Below are 22,563 nucleotides of genomic sequence, written 5' to 3'. Positions count from 1 at the left end.
GGGCATTTTCGTTTCTTGTGACATTTTTAACATTCTGGCTTTTAGAGTGCCATTCATGCGCTCTACTTTACCACTACTTTGTGGGTGGTAAGGGGTGTGGAAGGCTAGGGTCACCCCTAGAGCAGTCCAAATTTCTTTAGTCACTGTTGCTGTAAAGGCTGGGCCTTGATCACTTTCAATGACTTCTGGGAGTCCGAACCTACATATTATCTCTGTAAGTAGGCGTCTTGCGGTTGTTTTTGCAGTGATATTGGCCACTGGGTAGGCCTCTGGCCATCCTGAGAACATGTCCACTATGACTAGTGCATATTCATGGGGCCCACTCTTGGGCATTTGGATGTGGTCAATTTGAATTCGCTGGAAGGGGTACATGGGCTTTGCCAGGTGTTTTGCAGGCACCTTGATTGGTCTTCCTGGATTGCATTTTGCACAAATGACACAGGCCTTACAGAAGCTGCTGATCAATGTTGTGATTCCGGGTGCTTCATAATACTTCTGTATGAGGGCGGCCATCAATTCCTTTGACAGGTGTGCAGGCCCATGTGCCCATTGGACAACTGCTGGATATAAATTTTTTGGAAGACAAAATTTGAAGTTGTTGTAATATACTCCGTCCTTTTGGACGGCTCCTTTCTTTTTCCATTTTTGGATTTCTTCAGGAGTGACTGCAGCTTGCTGTTCTCGCAAAATTCGCAAATCAGTAGGAAGAGTTTGCAGAGCAAAAATAGGGACTTCTTCTTCTTCTTCTTCTTGTCCGGACACTTCTTCATCCACTTCCTGCAGATCCCTGGCTGCTAGCTTAGCAGCCTGATCAGCCAAATGGTTGCCCTTTGCTTCATCTGTATCCAATTTCCCATGGGCCTTTACCTTCAAAACGGCCACTTCTTCAGGGAGTAGGAGGGCATCCATTAGCTCCTTGATTGCAGTACTATGCTTGACTGGTGTACCGGCGGTGGTAAGAAATCCTCTTGTCTTCCAAATTAGGCCGAAGTCATGTGCCACACCCAGAGCATATCTTGAATCTGTATAGATGTTGGCACGTTTTCCTTCGGAAATTTTGCATGCTGAAGTCAGAGCCTGTAATTCAGCTTCTTGCGCAGACATTGCTGGCGGTAAGGATGATGATTTGATAACTTCGTCTGTTGTGGTTACGGCATATCCTGTATGATATCTTCCTTCTTCATCAGCATATCTTGAGCCGTCCACAAACAGGGTAAAATCTGGATCTTGTAATGGATTCTCATGCACAGTTGGTAGGTGCACTGTCTCCATTTTCATCTGTTCAAAACAGTCATGAGGTGTTTCGGGGTCATAATCATTCACTATGACCAGATCTTGAAATTCTTTTTCTAGGAAGTGGCGTGGCCACGCTTCCAGAAGGTCAGTTGTTGGGTATTTGACAATACCATTTTCCTGTAGCTGTTCTTCATCCATGGTGGCCCATAGCTTTGCCATGGGCCCAAGATCATTCCATGACCTTGTCTTCAATTTGGTAACAGGAATATGTGGGATAGCAGTATCCCAATGGCGGTAGAGGTAGTTAAGTTGTTGAGGTAGTTGGACCAAGACCATGCTATTGCCTTCAGAGTCACAATAGAAATCTTGAGCAGTGAGCTTCACATCAGTCCAGTGGTAAAGCTCATCTTCATAGCAAGGTTCGGGAGTAATGTCTGGTTTGTACCACATGGTACAGAAGGCGTAATCTGGGCCTTCACAGAGAGGCTTCTCATCTTCATAAAATGTCAAATGTGGATGCATGACTTTCTTGATACATCCACAAAGCAGGTAAATGTAGGTTTCATCTGTGATAAATCCATAATAGATACCCCCCTCAGGGAGTGGAAGAAGAGTGGATGGGTTAAGAACTTGACATCTTTGGATGGAAATGTTGTCAGGTAGAGGAAGATGGCACTGGAGGCGTAGGTGTCTGGCTGGAGACACGTGCTTGAGCTGGACTTGGTTGATGATGGCAGAAATGTCATGAGGGGCCAAAACAACCAGAGGGTGGCCAAGGACCAGGTCTGAGGTTCTTTCTATGAGCTCTCTTGCAGCAAAAACAGCCCTGAGACAGGAAGGAGTCCCTCTGGCCACAATGTCCAGTTGACATGAGAAATATCCAATAGGCCTCTGGCGGCCTCTTAAGTCATTAGTTTGGGTGAGAACTCCTGTTGCGTGGCCTTGTCTTTCAGAGACAAATAATTTGAAAGGTTTTGAGTAGTCAGGTAGGCCCAAGGCAGGAGCAGAAGCAATGGCACGTTTGAGAGCATTGAAATTGTCCAGAGCTTCATTAGTCAAACAGAAAGGGTCAGACTTAAGTGCGTCATAGAGAGGTTGCATGAGCAGGGAGGCTTCTGGGATCCATGCTCTGCAGTAGGAAATGAGGCCTAGGAAGGCATGGAGAGATTTTGAAGTCCTTGGAGTTGGAATATCCAGTACAGCTCTCACCCGGTCCCGGGTAAGATGTCTGGTACCTTGAGATAGGCAATGTCCAAGGAAAATTACTGAGGGTTGGCAGAACTGTAGCTTGATGAGCGAAGCTTTGCATCCTTGTTCTGCCAAATAACAAAGCAGACTAATTGAGCACTTTTCAGTAGTGGGTATATCATCTCCACAGAGCAGCAAATCATCCACATACTGGAGCAGAACAACTTCTGGGTGCTCAGCTTGCCATGGGTCAAGGATGGTGGCCATGGCCTTTGCAAATTGACTTGGTGAATTTTGTGCCCCTTGGGGCATGACAGTCCAGGTATACTGTTGCATCTCATGGGTGAAAGCAAACAGGTATTGGCAGGATGGGTCCAGTGGGACACTGAAAAAAGCATTTGCTAGGTCAATGACTGTGAAAAATTTTGCAGATGGTGGGACTCCAGAGAGCAGAGTATGGGGATTTGGTACAAGAGGGGTGTCCAGGACGGTAGCTTCATTGACAGCACGGAGATCCTGAACCATCCTGTACTTCTCTGGCTCACCTTTTGGAGTTTTCTTTTTCACAGGGAATAATGGGGTGTTGCATTCAGATTTACATTTCACCAGGGCACCCTTCTCCAAGAGTGCCTTGATGTGGGTAGAAATGGCAGCAGCCTGTGCTGGTTTTAATGGATATTGTGGTTTTTTTGGTAATTTAGCTCCTGGAATAAGCTTTACCACCACAGGGGGAACATTTAGGTGACCTATGTCCTCTGGGCCTGAGGACCATAACTTGGCGGGCACCTGTGTTTTTAATGCCTCTGGGAAATTGGACCTTAATTCTGCTGCTTTCTCACGGGGCTTTTCTAAATGCAGCATTAGAGGCAAGGAGCACAAGGCTGAGGTGTCTGATTCAGATAGAGGTGTGGACATTTCTACCTGCCCATCCGGGGTGAAGGTGATGGATGCTTGCAGGCGTGAGAGAACATCAGCACCTAACAGGTTAATTGGGCATGTGGAGGATACCACAAAGCGAGCAAGCACCCTAGAGCCAACTCGTAATGGAGTTGTTAAAGGGCTATGTCTTGGCTGGCCATCTACTCCAACACAAGAGACATCAATATTTGACAGAAAGGATGGGTCTGGCAGGTCTTGTTCTCGCAGAACACTACGGGCTGCACCTGTGTCAACTAGAAATGTGGTAGGGTGGCCTTCAATGGGCAAAGTCACTGGCAAGTGGCCCCCCCTTACCCCCTGTAGACACTGCCATTACAGGGGTTACAGACACAGGCTTGCCAATTTCCTAATCATCGGGTTCCTCAATTATCGGAACCTCTTTCTCGGCCTTGGGGGCCGGGGCAGGCCTGGATGGCTTTCTTGGCTCTCTCTTGGGTTCTGGGCAATCACTTTTAAAATGCCCCTTAGCTTTACAATTAAAGCAATGGCCATCCTCCGGTCGGACGCCCTTGGGAACAGGGGTAGAGCGGGAGACCATGAGAGGAGCTGAGGTGGGTCTTCTTGGGGTCTGAGCAGATTCTAACCCTCTGGCAACTAAGAGCAGGGTATCCAGAGGAACAACCTTATATTCTGGGCGGGCAGCAATAATTCCCTTGCGTATAGAGTCTTTAACACCTTGGACAAACGCACCAGACAACATTTGTGAATGAATCTTGTCAGTAAGATCAAACCCCAAATCTGTAAACATTTGATACAGTCTTGCATGAAACCTTTCCACTGATTCTCCTTTATCTTGAATAGCATCAGTAAGGCCAGCAGCCTGATCTGCAAGTTTGTCCTTAGCCCATTCTCTTAATTGGGTGCAAAAAGTTACTCCAGAGGGGTAATCAACGTCACTGCTGAGCAGATCTGTACTGAGGTGTCGGGCCATGCTTGGCCAATATGCATCCCCTGCTTTAATAGCACAAATGCTCAGTAGATCACGCCATGCGGCGGAATAAGTCTTTTGAATTTGAACTATCCCTCGGTAGAAGGGCATAGGCTGCTTTTCTGGGTCAGGGAGTGATTTCATTAGAGCACTAGCTTGAGTGGGGTTGAAAGCAACATATTTAGGAGGGGCCCGTTCTCCCCGACCCTTGTGGCCAAAGGGGTCATCGATAGAACGATGAGCTGAGGCTCCCGCAGCAACCTCCGATGAGACATGGGACACTCTGTCCTCCTCCTCGTCATCGAACTCTATGATATTGGCTCTTTTACGCGGTGCAGGGCCCGCGTGAGGTGAAAGGATCGGGGGTTGGGAATGAGCCCCAGATGCAGGGGTGGCCAGCGAGTCATAACCTGGGGACAGGTAGTCACCGGGGATTACCGGCATCAGGGCTGAACTGGGGGCCGCCATATTGGAGGCGGGGAAAGGAGTTGCATTAGGATTAAGGGAAGAAGTGGCGGCCATGTTTGATATGGGCACTTCCGGGGCAGACTGAGCCGGACTGGGCATGACCGGAACCTGGGGAGTGGCTTGGGGAAGGGGAGGGTAACCGGGGTAGGGCAGGGCCATGGGATATGGGAAGGGGTAGGGCCAGGCAGGGGAGGGCAGAAGAGTAGGGTGGGTGGGTACATTTAAGGAGGTAGGATATTGGACTGGGGCGGAGCTGGTTATGGGAGGAGACAGGACGGGATTGGTAGGGATGGATGCAGAAAGAGGAGTCGTAGCAAGGGAGGGAGGGGTAGTTAGTTGGGCGGATGCTGACGGGAGGGGATTAGCCATGGAGAGGGATTGCAGGGAGGAAATGGCAGATGAGATGTTAGGATTAGGCATGGAAGGGAGCGTGGGGATGGCTGAGGATGATGGGACTGTTAGAGAAGGGGAAGGGGTAAAGAAAGATCCGTCAGAATTCAGGACCGGGCAGACAGGGGAGGTGATGGGATGGGATTCGGGAGTATCGGGAGTGGGGAACATAGTCAGCTGGCTATCACCTATTGCTGACTGAACCTTGGGGATAGACATCCCCTGGGCGCCATTTTGGGGCGCCGGCTGAGGGTAAACCCCAGCAACACAATTCTTATGATACACAAACAATTTTACACCTTTGTGATTTATCTCTTCCTCAACCCAACCTTCTAACTGAATAGCCTTCGCTACTCTGTACCATGCTTCAGCAGTCTTTAATAAACCATTGTCTGTAAGCTTGCCTTTCATTTCTGCCAGTAACTTACGCCAGCTTTCTGGTTGCAATCTTCCACATGAAGGCACAGCAATTTTACATACTTTTGCAATCTTCTCAACACCTTTAACCATTTCTTCACCCTCTCTGTTCTCTACTAAATCACATGCTAACCAGCCCTTGCTGGGCTTATCTAAATCCTGTCCCATAGTCCCTTTACCCCTATACCAGCGTCCTAGATATAGAGAGAGAGAAGGAAAATTGAACAGGAACGTCTACAATGCTCGACTGCCACCCGAGAATCGTGGGACTTTCTCAGGTGCGTCTTCCCAAAACGTAGACTAGTCACTGAATCCGCCTACCCGGGGTGGTAGACACGGATTGGAGCGAGGTGAGAAGTGTGTGACCAATCACTTCTCTTTTAAGAGGAATGGGAGTGGATAGTATAATTATATAGGAAGTGTAGAAAAGATGAAAGGCAAGGAAAATCCTTAGAGATAGACACAGGAGTTCATGAGACTCCTCATTAAACAAACAAGACAACAATACAGTTGAAATACAGTGCATGCATCACAGTTCAAATAAAATCAACAGTAATTCCTTTCCTTTACTCGTGTGCTTACTCCAAAGTCACCTCCCTCAACCCCGTAGTGTCTCCACTACCTGCAGCCGCGGAAAACAACTGACACCGGTCCGAGTTCCGCCAGCCTCCCTCAACACAGCAGCCCACTGATAGTGTCTGCGCTACCCTCACCCTTGTAGTGCCCCTATAAAAACCCACTTTATAAGTCTCACTACTCCGTGGCGATGAAAACAGCAATGCCTGCCCGAATTCATCCACCACAAATAAAAAAATTGGAATGGCTCCAGCTCAGCGCTCAAAGCTGGAGGGTACCACCACTCTGCAAGCAGAGTAACGTGCACAGAGAAGCTAGCTAGGCTATCAAAGTGGCACAAGAAGGACCCCCAGGAAACTATGAGTCTACACAATCTCCACAGATCCAACACACCTCTTTTTCCCTACAGCCCCAGCCACGAGGCTCCTAAAAGAGTAAAACAGGCAACAGAAGACCCAGGCAAATCCCCTCAGGTTCACCCCCCTTTATCCCAAAAGGGGCAAAATACAAACAAATAGACAGATATACTGAAGACCCAGGCAAGTCCCCTCAGGTCCACCCCCCTTTATCCCAAAAAGGGGAAAACAAGCAAGACAGAACCCCAGGCAAATCCCCTGCAGGTCCACCCCCCCTTTATCTCAAAATGGGGAAACAGGCAAACAATTCAAACACACCCAGGCAACAGATAGACTAAAATGCAGGTAAACAAGTGAGTAACGAGGCACCGGGCAAGATATTACCTGTCTTTGATGTCCTCCCGGGAAGCAGTCACAGACACGTGGACGGGTCAATCAAAGGGGCCGGAACATACCGGTGGCTCTGCAGAAGTCTCTACCGTGTACCTGGAGGTGATCAATCTCCTTTCCTTCCCCCTGGATTCCTCCGTCCACCCTTGTCTTCCTTAGGACGGCTCACCGGCCGGACATAGCCCGGTGCCCCACGTTGGGCGCCAAGTTGTTATGGTACTTTTTAGCAGTAAACCAAAATGTTTAAATGTCTATCTGTTCCTGTCCAAATCAATAAAATTAAATTGCGTATATACGCTGAAGTAATTAAGTCTGACACACAAGGTTCAGGTTAAAATAACTTCGAGAAAATTTATTGGCAAGTGATTAAAAAGCGGACGCGCAGGCCCTTTTAAGAGACATTTTACGTCATCATTGATTATTAGAATATCAGCAAATAAACATCATTAATTGGATTAATTGTTAAGTGTCGGGATTAGTGTCCACCTATCAATATTATTAATTGGCTCAAAAACTAAGTGGTTAGTCCCGTGTCCACCCACCAAGAGGTGGGATTGTTCTGGACACGGGTGGGGGACAAGGGGTCTTGAGCGTCATTTTACACGGTCGGTGATCTCAGGCCTCGTGGCCAGGTGCAAGGTCTCTTATGAATAGAACATTTCATTACTACTGTGTTCTCATGGCCTTCAAACTATACTATGTTGCAAATCTAAGGAAAAGTCAGCAATTCCTGTGTTAATCATGTCTTTATAGAAAATACAGTCTTTGTCTATTGTATTAGATGTGCTGGGAAATTCTGTCATGTAAGGTAGTTTTAAAATGAACAAGTTAGGTTATGAGGACAAAATGGAGGATTGAAGAAGTCAGGTTAGGAGGACAAAATGGAGGATTGTCACAGTATAAAGTTAAAATGGAGTTAGTTCAATAATTGAATACACGTACAATAAGGATTTTTAAATAATCCAACATCAGATATATATATATATTATTTTGTTCTACGTGTATTTTGATATCTATATATATATACCTATATATAAATAAAAATAATTAAAAAAATTGTGTGTGTATATATATATATATATATATATATATATGTATTAAGGCCGTTTGGCCTGTATTTGTGGGAGGGGCTTAAATTTATTCACTCCCCTATATAAGGGACACCCCTTACCTGACTCATATCGCTTGAGGTCAGCATCAGAATGATTTCCACTTCCGGGTCATCCAGACGCCATTTTACCTGATTACTCCATGAGGTTTTCTAAGCTGAGCTGTGTCAGGAATCTACCACCTTCTTTCTTCAATCCATCGCCGTGGATGGTGTCCAAGTGACTCACAAACCGTAAGTCGACCTACCCGTTACGCCAGGCATCAGTCCCACGGCACCATGCACGGGTCAGGTCCTCACTTTACGGCTGCATTTTGTCTCAGTCTGCTCTAAAACCATTGCATGTTCATGCATATCATTCGTTTAAACCCCCTACTGGTCTTTGGGTGAACTAAAGGCTTCTTAGACATTATCGCATTTCATGTACAAACCAACGAACCACCGCATTTTTCACCTACACACTGACCCCTACCGGTCATTCGGTGTACTACAGGCTCCTCAGACATTATTGCATTTCATGTACAAACCAACGAACCACCGCATTTTTCACCTACACACTGACCCCTACCGGTCATTCGGTGTACTACAGGCTTCTTAGACATTATTGCATTTCATGTACAAATCAACGAACCACTGCATTTTCACCTACATACTGACCCCTACTGGTCATTCGGTGTACTACAGGCTTCTTATACATTATTGCATTTCATGTACAAACCAACGAACCACTGCATTTTCGCCTACACACTGACCCCTACCGGTCTTTTGGTGTACTACAGGCTCCTCAGACATTATTGCATTTCATGTACAAACCAACGAACCACCGCATTTTTCACCTACACACTGACCCCTACCGGTCATTCGGTGTACTACAGGCTTCTTAGACATTATTGCATTTCATGTACAAATCAACGAACCACTGCATTTTCACCTACATACTGACCCCTACTGGTCATTCGGTGTACTACAGGCTTCTTATACATTATTGCATTTCATGTACAAACCAACGAACCACTGCATTTTCGCCTACACACTGACCCCTACCGGTCATTCGGTGTACTACAGGCTTCTTAGACATTATTGCATTTCATGTACAAATCAACGAACCACTGCATTTTCACCTACATACTGACCCCTACTGGTCATTCGGTGTACTACAGGCTTCTTATACATTATTGCATTTCATGTACAAACCAACGAACCACTGCATTTGCGCCTACACACTGACCCCTACTGGTCATTCGGTGTACTACAGGCTTCTCAGACATTATTGCATTTCATGTACAAACCAACGAACCACTGCATTTTCGCCTACACACTGACCCCTACCGGTCATTCGGTGTACTACAGGCTTCTTAGACATTATTGCATTTCATGTACAAATCAACGAACCACTGCATTTTCACCTACATACTGACCCCTACTGGTCATTCGGTGTACTACAGGCTTCTTATACATTATTGCATTTCATGTACAAACCAACGAACCACTGCATTTGCGCCTACACACTGACCCCTACTGGTCATTCGGTGTACTACAGGCTTCTCAGACATTATTGCTTTTCATGTACAAACCAACGAACCACCGCATTTTTCACCTACACACTGACCCCTACCGGTCATTCGGTATACTACAGGCTTCTCAGACATTATTGCATTTCATGTACAAACCAACAAACCACTGCATTTTCGCTTTTATACTGACTCCTTTCTGTAAAACGCTAGGATTAAAGGGTATTTTTACCATACATTCAGCATTTCTGACCCCTACTGGTCAACAGCAAAACTGTCTTCACATGTCATATACAATTTACCAGCCAATATAAATTACACATAAGATTGTTTTAAACATAACCATAAACCATAAATTAAACTCCAGCACGGGCTCAACTTCAGGTTTTATTCACAATAATTTACATTTTACATCAAGACCAACCGTGGTTCTATCAACACTGCCACCTACAGGTCTGTCAAGTACATTGACAGTTTTCATGGGGTTTTACAAACACCAAAACACTAACACCTATAGGTCAATATACAAACATTTCACATACCAATCAGTATCCAACTACACTGCCACCTATAGGGCACTCGGCAGATCTCCAGTGCACTTGCATTTTGCAACACCATGCTCACTGACCCCTACCATTCAATAAGACATCCAACAATTCACATAGCAAGTACTATATCAAACATCTGGTATAAATACATATATTATTACACAGTAGCAGACGCATCTGTATATACGTAACTGGTAATATAGTTCACATACATTTTTCACAGCACGCTGCTCACACAACAGACTTTCCCCTAGCAAGGGGACATACAACATACAAGTTGGGGACAGACCACTTTTTCACTTGTACATACGGCACTTAATGGGTTAAGATTGATACATATTTAACCAGTGTGGCTACGATGTTTAATATTTACACATCACAGCACTTTACTTTTCACATATACTGTACGTATTAAGATAAGCTTGGTCTATGCCATATTTCCTTATGCCATACGGTTTTATCCATTCAGGTTACAGTTACTACTAAAAAACCTATACGGATTGTCAGGTTCAATACCATACTACCAGGTACATACACCTGCTCACGTAGTTATCCATCTCTTACCTTCCCTGGAATAGTAATAGCGTACTGGCAATTAGGGTTCTAGGGCCCAATAGGTATTACCCCCTTTTTCCTCTGCATTATGCTTCGGTTAGTGGTCCCGCGAGGCCAACACCCCGCCTCACACTCGGAGGCATACACCCCTCGGGCCACTCGTGAGCTAGCCGCCTCGCATTGTATCATGGAGAGAGCCTCACCTGTCACTCCCCTTCCTATTTTCTGGTTACTGTCACCAAGAGGCCAACATCCTGCCACAACGTTCGGTGGCCACACAAAATCCTCTCGCGCCACGCATAGATAGAGCCTCTCAAGCCACTTGGCAACTAGCAGGGCCTCACCAGTCACCAAAAAACACCAAGCCTAATTGTTTCGCCTTACGGCTTAGTTAGCAAGCCAGTACAAGACCCCTGGGTACAAATAATAATTGCAATCTTTATTGTTATTTAAGTATTTCTCAAAAAGATGGTGAAGAATCACCTCTTCCTAGCACCCCGGCTTATGACAGACTGGCAATCTCGAATCGGTCACCACAGCCCTCACAAGGTTGGGCCTCACGCTACTGTACAACCAGCACCAACCGAAACTCGGTTACCTGGTACAATCAATTCTTATGACACACAAGACGTTAACCCTGCACGTATGATCCCAGCACATTGGGGAAGCAAGGCATATATATGTATGATGATGTATCTGTGATGGTCAGATCCAAGGATTCCAGGTAAATCAGGAACTGACCATCCCTTGGTTGGGTTGGCATTTGGAATATGTAGAGATGTTTATTTGGGCAGGTACCCATACAGAAGGGATTTTGTCCCAAACAAATGGACGAGCACTCTCAGGCTCCAGGTACCAGCACCTCTGAACTACCAGAGACAATTGATATGAGTAGTTGCATTGCATATAGACTGTTGCATATATGTTCAAATGGTTCAGGGCACATGACAAACCATGTGTCCCAATACAACTTACAAATAACGTACTCACCATCTATACACACCAATGCATTTTCAACACTCCTGACTCATCACCCTTCCAGACTTGTAGTAGATTTACTAAAGCTCTGGAGCTTCAAAGGGCTCCCTTACAGGTATCATAAATACACCTTCAAGGAATATAGCATGCTCACTTACAGTCAGCACAACAGAACCATTGGCTGTAAAAAGACTCATAGCCAAGATTTGCAGAGGGGTCTTCCAATCTCCACCATTTACAGCATGGCACCAAACACAAACACATTGGTATTGTCACAAGGAAATCTTCCCTTAAACAAAGACTAACCATAGACTTATTGGCACCACACACCTCCGCTACCCCAAGTCTCAACTCCCTCATACCCTCCGAGGAGTTTCCTTACTATACAACACCATTGATCTACCTTTACAGCTATCACTCAAGCATGGGTTGAAGCTTGGTTAAGTAAGACCAATATCATCACCGCAGTAAACGGCTACCATCTACACACTGGCACTTACATGGCATAAAATGGGCAATCCTTTCCCCGCTCAACTTTCGGGCTACAGATTAGCCTACTATCGATATTCGCAGATACTCTGTGCTGGTTATGATAACATATCCAGAGGCCTTCCAGTCAAACACTATCTATAAGACTTCTTGTTGATCAAAGATAACATATTTGTCACTAGAAGCCTCACGGCAGCTTAGTCTGGTTGACCACTTGGGCGTCCCAGTACCCCATAAGAAACAGAAGGCCCAGACAGTATCATCACATTACTGGGTATACGACGTGAGTCGGCATCCATACACGCAAGTTACCACAAGACAAATAGGGAACATTCTCAACTACATCAATCACTACCTCCTGCTTAGTACTTACAACTGCAAGGAACTACAATCCCTTCCAGGTTCCTTAATTTTTCCATGCCAATCATACCACAAGACCACACTTTCACATCCAGAGTACTTTCCCCTTTTTTCCACACTTCCAACATGACGATCAGAGGATGTCCCTAGACACCCCAGCAACAGCAGACCTGCATATGGGGGGGAATTTCTTAACCACTTGGCATGGTAAAAGCATGTTCCTTTCAGGATTGTCTGACACTTCTCCAACCAGATGGTCAGACGCGGCGTCTACCGCGGGTTTGGCAGCGATCTAATGGGAACCATTACTCTGGAGCTGTTGGCCATGGCATCCAGGTTTGGAAATTTTTCCACCACCTCAGCCCCTTTGGGGGATCTACCTCATTGAAGCAGCTGCTGTGGCATGGGGTAAATCATGGTCAGGGTCATCAATCCGTTGTTACTTAGACAACTAAGCACATGTCATATCATCAACAAACGCCACTACTCATCCATAAGGTCATGATATTTCTGGGGAACTCACTTGGTTGGCCACTTATCACATTTCTTTTACTTTCATGTACCAGGCGGGGGTATACATCCCTGCCGACAATTGTCTCATTTATATTCCAGGCATGTTCATCATACGCTTCCTACAGCCGCCCATACAGTCACGGCCACTCTTTCGTTCCAGAGACAAAATCATGGATTAGACATACTCATGCAGCATAGCATGAATGTAGTCTAGGATCACGATCCCTACCCCCTTGTCCGCCGGTTGGATCACAATTGTAGGATCTGTGGCCAAATTCTTAATCAAGGAATGGTCATCTTTGGATAAATTAGAATATTTAGGACGGTGTTGGCGTAAAACAGTTTCAGATTCCCACTTGGTTGAAGAGAGAAAAGATTTGATGGCTACCTGATTAGTATGAGGGTCAAACGTGCTGAGTGGCTTAAATTGATGTGTAGTTCTCGTAGTCGAGGAATTCAAGGTAAGAGAAGGAGAGTTTTTAAAAAACTCTTTCAGTCTTAAAGAGCGACCAAATTTGAACAGGTTGACCTCCCATTGGAATTGATTGGGAGTAGAAGTTGGAATAAAAGAGAGACCTTTACTTAATACAAGGGTCTCTGAGGTCGTTAATTCTCGTTTGGATAAGTTAAACACTGGAATTATTTGCGAATTGGAGGTTTTCCCTTGGGACCAATGGGATCGTCCCTTCTGTCCTCGTCTAGTATGTGACCTTTTCCGTGTTTTACTAAACTCCTTGTGACCGTCATGGACTGTATTGTCCTGTTTTGTTCCACTTCTTTGTCTAAAAAAGAGGACCTATCCGATCGAGATTGGGTGCCTTCGCTTTCTAAAGCAGATTCCCCCGATGTCACATCAATGGTGGCTATGTTCGGTTTGAAAATGTTCTTCTCGGTTTTCCTTTTTGATCACCCAACAGCCATCTGTAAACAGTACCTTCCTGGTAATCAAGTTGGACCATCTCCATTTTCTGTCGTTTAAACTTTATAAGTTGATTTTTATATTTAAGGATTTCCTCACTCAGTTTCAGTGATGTTTCCGTGCCTTCCTGTGTACTTAATTGGAGAGCATATTCTGATTCAAGAATTTGAATCTTCTTTCTAATTTCAACCAAATCTTCTTTCACATCCTGAATAGTTACTAAAATAAGATCTACGGAGTAGGCATGTGCATGGGGAAAAAAATTCGGTTCAGTTCGGCAGTTCTGAAATTCGGGATTTTCACAATTCGGGACTTCAGCAATTCGGGACTTCAGCAATTCGGGACTTCGGCAATTCGGCACTTCGGCAATTCGGCACTTCGGAACTTCGGAACTTCGGCAACTTCGGAACTTCGGAAACTTCGGAACTTCGGCACTTCGAAAATTCGGCAACTTCGAAAATTCGGCAACTTCGAAAATTCGGCAACTTCGAAAATTCGGCAACTTCGAAAATTCGGCAACTTCGAAAATTCGGCAACTTCGAAAATTCGGCAACTTCGGAACTTCGGAACTTTGGAACTTTGGCCACTTCGACACTTAGACACTTAGACACTTAGACACTTCGACACCTCGGGATCTCAGGGAGTTATCTACCAAAAGGCTGAAAGACCTAAATTGGTCTTTCAGCCAAATTTACTAATACTAAGTAAAAAATACTTAGTATTAGTAAATTTTGCCCCTTCTCGCTATACCGTGAGTAGGGGCATGTCTAGTAAACAGTGAGCAGCCTGTGACTGCTCACTGTTTAAAAAAAAATAGTGCCCCCCCGGCCCCCATCCCTGAGCGGTGGGTGGGGGCCCTAAATACTAAAAAAAGGGGGGACCTAATGTCCTCCCCCTGGCCCCCACCCCTGAGTGATGGGTGGGGGCCCTAAACTAGAATAAGGGGGGGACCTAGTGTCCTCTCCCCTGGCCCCCACCCCTGAGCGGTGGGTGGGGGCCCTAAACAAGAATAAGGGGGGACCTAGTGTCCTCCCCCCTGGCACCCACCCCTCAGCGGCGGGTGGGGCCCTAAATACTAATAAGGGGGGGACCTAAGGTCCTCCCCCCTGGCCCCCACCCCTGAGTAGCGGGTGGGGACCCTAAAAAAAAATATCCCCCCCCAGGTGACTAGGGGTCCCCAAACCCCTAGTCACCCCTCCCCCCAATAAAACTTATCCCCCTACCTACCCCCCTCACCCTAAAAACTAATGAGGGTCCTTTAACTAAGTACCTGTAAAAAAAAAAAACGTACCATTCGATGTTTTCTTTCTTCTAAAATCTTCTTTTTCCAGCCCCAAAAAAGGGCAAATAAAAAAACATAATAACCGGCGTAATTATAAAAAAAAAAAAACGAGCGCCCCCCCAAAAAATCCATCTTCTCCCATGGAGGGCTCCGCGCAGACTGAGCTCTGCAGGGCGGGGGAAGGCTTATAAAGCCTTGCCCCGCCCTGCAATTAGGCTCAGAGCACTCTGATTGGTGGGTTTAAGCCATCCAATCAGAGTGCTCTGACAGGTAAATGAAGAGACTGACAGGTAAGTCTCTACATTTTCCTGTCACAGCACTCTGATTGGTTGGTTTGAAATCCACCAATCAGAGTGATCTGTGTCATTTTACACGCTGTGTAATTTGACTCATAACTCTCTGATTGGTTACTTAATCCACCAATCTTTAGGGTGAGGGGGGTAGGTAGGGGGATAATTTTTATTGGGGGGGGGAGGGGGTGACTAGGGGATGGGGACCCCTAGTCACCTGGGGGGGAGGGGACATTTTTTAGGGCCCCCACCCGCCGCTCAAGGGTGGGGGCCAGGGGGGAGAACCTTAGGTCCCCCTCCTTATTAGTATTTAGGGCCCCCACCCGCCGCTGACGGGTGGGGGCCAGGGGGGAGGACACTAGGTCCCCCCCCTTATTTTACTGTAGGGCCCCCACCCACCGCTCAGGGGTGGGGGCCAGGGGGGAGGACACTAGGTCCCCCCCCTTATTTTACTGTAGGGCTCCCACCCACCGCTCAGGGGTGGGGGCCAGGGGGGAGGACATTAGGTCCCTCCCCTTATTCTGATTTAGGGCCCCCACCCACCGCTCAGGGGTGGGGGCCAGGGGGCAGGACATTGGGTCCCCCCCTTATTCTGATTTAGGGCCCCCACCCACCGCTCAGGGGTGGGGGCCTGGGGGGAGGACATTAGGTCCCCCCTTATTCTGATTTAGGGCCCCCACCCACCGCTCAGGGGTGGGGGCCAGGGGAGGACAATAGGTCCCCCCCCTTATTCTGATTTAGGGCCCCCACCCACCGATCAGGGGTGGGGGCCCGGGGGGAGGACATTAGGTCCCCCCTTATTCTGATTTAGGGCCCCCACCCACCGCTCAGGGGTGGGGGCCCAGGGGGAGGACAATAGGTCCCCCCCTTATTCTGATTTAGGGCCCCCACCCGCCGCTCAGTGGTGGGGGCCAGGGGGGAGGACATTATTCTGATTTAGGGCCCCCATCCACCGCTCAGGGTGGGGACCTAATGTCCTCCCCCCCGGGCCCCCACCCCTGAGCGGTGATTTAGGGCCCCCATCCACCGCTCAGGGGTGGGGGCCCGGGGGGGCTTATTTTTTGGGGGGTTACAGTGCTCACTGTTTAATAGACATGCCCCTACTCGTGCTATAGCGAGTAGGGGCATAATTTACTAATACTAAGTAATCTTTACTTAGTATTAGTAAATTTGGCTGAAAGACCAATTTAGGTCTTTCAGCCTTTTAGTAGATAGCTCCCTAATACCATGGGAATTAGGGAGTTATCTACTTATTCATTCCTGTCATTACATTGACAGGCTAAGTAACTTACATTTTATATGAATGTATGTTACTTGATTGTTGTAAGTGTTGCAAATGCTTACAGGTGAATCCAGGCTATGTTTGTATACTTTTTATTTAAAATTGTATACAATGTAACATTCTTCTTCTTTCACTGGGTAAGTATATTAGTACTTAGGCAATACTGTGCTTCGGCAACTTCGGTAATTTCGGAACCTCGGGACATCGCCAATTCGGCAATTCGCCACTTCGGACATTCGGAAGTACCCGAATGTCCGAATTGTCCAAAATTCGTCCGAATTCCTATTCGGACCGAAACTAATTGCACATGTCTACTAAGGAGCATTTATTGAGCACTGCCGTCCAATCCCTACATACCCTGGCCTTCTTTCTCCCTATTGTGGGGATATTACTAACCCTAAAGCCACGAGGGATGTGTTTTGCTCGATGATAATCGGACAGGAATGTGCCGTGCAAATCAAGATCTACTTTTTTATATTTTTTATATTTTTTATGTTTTTTTCTGTAGTTTTTATGTTTTCTTTGTGTCATCATTATTATCATTTCTTATTTTTTATTTTTGATTCTTTATTTTTTCATTTTTTGTTTATTATTTTTTCACTTTTTTTGCTATAGTGTGTCTATTTTATTTTTTCATTTTTTGGTACTGTGGACTGATTTTTAATTCTATCTTAACTTTTGCGTGTAATATTTGTATCTAAATGGGTTCTGCTCCTGGTGGAATATATTTTAGTAGCACAAGCATGGGGAACTTATTTATTCACTAGTAGTTTATTTTAAGTATAGAATAACCCTGCAGTGGGGTAGGACAATATATATGCACATTTTTTTATTCATTTCTCAATGTACAGTAGTTGTTTGTTCACATCACAGTTTAATGTTTATTATGAAAGTGTAGTTTTTTTATGAGCGTATATATAACACATTGCTTTGCTTGAATGCTTAAATTTACACCAACTTAAGCTTGACTTATACAAGCTTTTCCTAATCACTTATTCTTACACTTCTAACTTAAAGTGTTTTTATTCGCTATATAATCTTTTCCCATGCCGTGATGTTAATTTAAACAGTCTCTTTAACTTTTTCTTTTTTGTTATGGTTGGAGTGCAGGGGTTGCCAATATTTGTGTATATATATAATAATTCTACGTATATATTTATGTGATAATTTTACATAACTAGGTAAAATAATAATAATTTTATTAATTACAATTTGTGGGACCTGCCTGACAACCCAGGCCAAAAGTCCAGGGAATTTATGCCCTGAAGAAAGTTCACAACGGTGGACTGAACCGTTGACCCTTTGACACACTGGAATAAAAGGTTTTTTACTTTTTATCAATTGAAGTCCTTGAGTGCTGGCTTTTTTGAACGCTACATACTTGTGCAGCTGAGCACCGGGCAGACACTGGAGGAAAGCTGGAGTGCAACTCCCATCATTTTCGTATATATATATATATATATATAATAATTCAACGTATATATTTATGTGGTAATTTTCCATAATTAGGTCATTTTATTAATTACAATTTGTGGGACCTGCCTGACAACCCAGGCCGAAAGTCCAGGGAATTTAATTTGCTAGCACTATGTTTAACCCTGTAACTTTCCAAGACACCATAAAACCTGTACATGGGGGGTACTGGTTTACTCGGAAGACTTCGCTGAACACAAATATTAGTGTTTTAAAACTGGAAAATGTATTACAACGATGATATCATCAGTGAAAGTGAATTTTTTTGCATTTTTCACACACAAATGGCACTTACACGGACGATATAATTGTTGTGATACGTTTTACTGTTTTGAAATACTAATATTTGTGTTCAGGGAAGTCTCCCGAGTACAACAGTACCCCCCATGTACAGGTTTTATGGTGTTTTCAAAAGTTACAGAGTCAAATATAAGGCTTGTGTTTTAGTTTTTTCACATTGAAATTCGCCAGATTGGTTACGTTGCCTTTGAGACCGTACGGTAGCCCAGGAATGAGAATTACCCCCATGATGGCATACCATTTGCAATAGTAGACAACCCAGGGTATTGCAAACGGGGTATGCCCAGTCTTTTTAAGTAGCCACTTAGTCACAAACCAAAATTGACGTTCAAATTAGTTTTTTGCATTTTTCACACACAAACAAATATTAACACTAACTTTGGCCAGTGTTTGTGTCCAAGTGGCTACTAAATAAGACATGACATACCCAAATTGCAATACCTTGGGCTGTCTACTATTGCAAATGGTATGCCATCATGGGGGTAATTCACATTCCTGGGCTACCATACGCTCTCAAAGGCAACCTAACCAATCTGGCAAATTTCAATGTGAAAAAACTGAAAAATTTAATATGCTAGATTTGACCCTGTAACTTCCCAAAACACCATAAAACCTGTACATATGTGTATTTTATTGCAGCAAAAGCAAACAGTTAAATTCACAGTTAAAATGTCACGTGGAACTAAAATATTTTTTTTTCTAAATCTTATTTTCTCACAATTTTCTTATATTTTATTCATATTAAATTGTGTTTCATACCTAAATATTTGATGTTAAATGAAAGCCCTGTTTCCCCTGAATAAAATTATACATAATAAGTGTGGGTGCACTTAAAATGAAAGAGGGGAATTACGGTTGGACAGACATATAGTCAAATTCCAGGTTTTGTTTTGATCACAACGTGTACATTTGGCTCAGTCCTTAAGGGGTTAAGAGGCTAAGTAGCAGACAGGTGCTGATAGTCAAATGCCCTTAATTAATTGAGCATCAACAGTAATCAATCATGACTCACCATAACCTGTCATGGGACTCTATCCACTGCCAGGGTAAAAATAATGTCGGACACCTGGGAGTGTAGAAGGGAGAATAGCCAGGTTCCTGTATTTAATTCACAATAGGTTTCATTTTCAATATCCTAGTTTAATCGAGGTTTGTGGAAAAATAGTGCAAGAACCTATATAGTTTAACCCATTGTGGCACTAGATTCAGGACAAACGATAACCAAGTTCTTCTTTTCCAACAGACGCTCAGAGCGTGCTTTCCAGGCCTGAACACGTTATACAGGACATTAAGGTGCAAGTTCAGAGGCCACCACCATGGGATCCTGGGAAGATCGCTCTTCGAGGTCTGAACCCACATACGGACATTGGAATGGTGAAGTTATACATAGAGAATATGAGTGACCGGGAGATTCTGAATACCGTGCTATCTGCAGACAGGACTGCGGCTCTCGTTACTTTCCAGGACTCACTGAGTGACACAGGTAATCCAAGAGGTCACACGTGGAAACTATTCAACTTGCTCACCTAGACAAACACACACAGAGAGTTACACTGCCCCTTTCTTTATCACCAGATGTCGAGCTACTGATAGACCGCGTCAGAGCCCGTGAACTACAGGGGGCATCCCTCTCTGTGCACAGAGTCCGGGCCAGCAATGAGGTTCTGGTTCAGAATGTTGAACCTCAGATTTCCCAAGAATTCCTGGAGATGTACTTTGAGAACAAGCGCAGTGGAGGAGGGAGTGTGCGGTCAGTTACTGTGCTCAGAGATAGAGCCTGCGCCATAGTGTCTTTCATGGACACAGAAGGTAAGTGGAGACATAACCCACATACCTATTTACTGCTTAAACTTAGACACAGAAAATTAATGAATTAAGATAAAACCCAGAGTAAAGAATAGAGAAAATAAACGGGAAAAACAATACTTGCATTTCTCAGCATTGATGCTGCCGTTAATACCTAAATTTATACAAAATACAGAAAAGATATCCAAACCCTCATATAAGAGATGATTTTAAGTAGCCTTGTGAAATTTAAAACTGTATTTTTTTGCTCTGTTCCTTAATCTGTATTTTTATATAATACCCAGTGCAATCACGTAATATGTTGGCGCTGGAGTATCATTTCAGTAATGCCAAGCTAAATATGGCTTCATTCCTGGGACCAATTACAAGGAAAACAAAGTCCTTTACTACATACCAAGCTCACCGTGATAGGAGAAACCATCCTGGAACGTCCTTTACTACATACAAAGATCACCGTGATATGAGGAACTAGCATAAAACATCCTTTACTACATACCAAGCTCACTGTGAAATGAGGAACCAACCTAGAACATCCTATACTACATACAAAGATCACCGTGATATGAGGAACCAACCTAGAACATCCTATACTACATACAAAGATCACCGTGATATGAGGAACCAACCTAGAACATCCTATACTACATACAAAGATCACCGTGATATGAGGAACCAACCTAGAACATCCTATACTACATACAAAGCTCGCTGTGATATGAGGAACCAACCTAGAACATCCTATACTACATACAAAGCTCGCTGTGATATGAGGAACCAACCTAGAACATCCTATACTACATACAAAGATCACCGTGATATGAGGAACCAACCTAGAACATCCTATACTACATACAAAGCTCGCTGTGATATGAGGAACCAACCTAGAACATCCTATACTACATACAAAGCTCGCTGTGATATGAGGAACCAACCTAGAACATCCTATACTACATACAAAGATCACCGTGATATGAGGAACCAACCTAGAACATCCTATACTACATACAAAGATCACCGTGATATGAGGAACCAACCTAGAACATCCTATACTACATACAAAGCTCGCTGTGATATGAGGAACCAACCTAGAACATCCTATACTACATACAAAGCTCACCGTGATATGAGGAACCAACCTAGAACATCCTATACTACATACAAAGCTCACCGTGATATGAGGAACCAACCTAGAACATCCTATACTACATACAAAGCTCACCGTGATATGAGGAACCAACCTAGAACATCCTATACTACATACAAAGCTCACCGTGATATGAGGAACCAACCTAGAACGTCCTTTACTACATACAAAGCTCACCGTGATATGAGCTACCAGTGTAGTTACATTGACCCTGGTGACCAGTGCTCACAAAATACAATGTAACATCTTGCAAGGCTATTTAAAATACTTATAATGGTTTGTGAAGATAGGTGATTTTACGTGTAATTACATTAAAACAGCACACCTCAGTAAATTTTAAACATTTAGGGTTAATTACTAAAGTGAAAATTGAAAGGCACACTCCACTGCCCAAATAAAATAAAAAAATATTTAAAATCACTGTTTTAAGAATGTTTTTCCTCTCCGTGACAAGTAAGAGTTTCAAATGAGTGGACGTGACCGGTGAGGCCCTACCTAATAGCCATTAGTTGGGCTGATGGGCGGATATCTCCGTTGAGGATGGGAGTTAGCCTCTGTGACAAAACCCCTGTTTTGTGCCTTGTTACGAATACCAGGATCCTCTTATTTCGTCTGCTGTTCCTGTTTCGAACAAACAAAACTGAACAAACAACCGAACAGCCAGACCACCCGCAATGGGAGTTGCAGCCCATTGGCCTCCTAGAAGCTGCGGTTAACAACAGCTATTTGACGAACGGCTGGGTGGTCGCCGTTCCTATGTATGAACACGTGGTGGCGGTCATTTTAAATTGCTGGGATCTAACTTCCATCTCTTTCGTGGAGAGAGAGAAGCACCGTTCCGATCAACATACCACACGAATCCTGTGAATATAAAGCATGGTACAGCTAGGATACCCTTGTCCCCACAAAACGAGTCGAGGCTGCGATTTGAGGGTCAAAACGAACTGAGTTTAATGGTACACAGGCATCGCTATTTATGCAAAACCCCAGGTCTGGACCTGATGGGATACAGGGACAATACAAACAGTTGACCAATGGCATTACAGTGTAGCAATTGAAATGGTTACCGCCCAGCTTGGAAATAATGAATCCAACGGTTATGACAATTTAATTATCT

At 44.6% G+C, this 22,563-nt stretch overlaps 1 protein-coding gene across 1 annotated transcript in view; it reads left to right on the top strand.

The window, feature by feature from the left end:
* The window catches only part of PARP10 (poly(ADP-ribose) polymerase family member 10), a 140,606-nt gene that overhangs the window by 24,416 nt on the left and 93,627 nt on the right, over positions 1-22,563 (top strand). The window contains exons 3-4 of the mRNA XM_063450905.1: positions 19,740-19,979; positions 20,072-20,305. Coding sequence (XP_063306975.1) covers positions 19,740-19,979; positions 20,072-20,305 — 474 coding nt within the window. The remainder of the gene's footprint in view (positions 1-19,739; positions 19,980-20,071; positions 20,306-22,563) is intronic.

This window comes from Pelobates fuscus, chromosome 4, assembly GCF_036172605.1.
Source record: "Pelobates fuscus isolate aPelFus1 chromosome 4, aPelFus1.pri, whole genome shotgun sequence".
NCBI lineage: Eukaryota > Metazoa > Chordata > Amphibia > Anura > Pelobatidae > Pelobates > Pelobates fuscus.
Note: the sequence above shows the minus strand (reverse complement) of the source record. Positions and strands in the feature narration are given on the sequence as shown.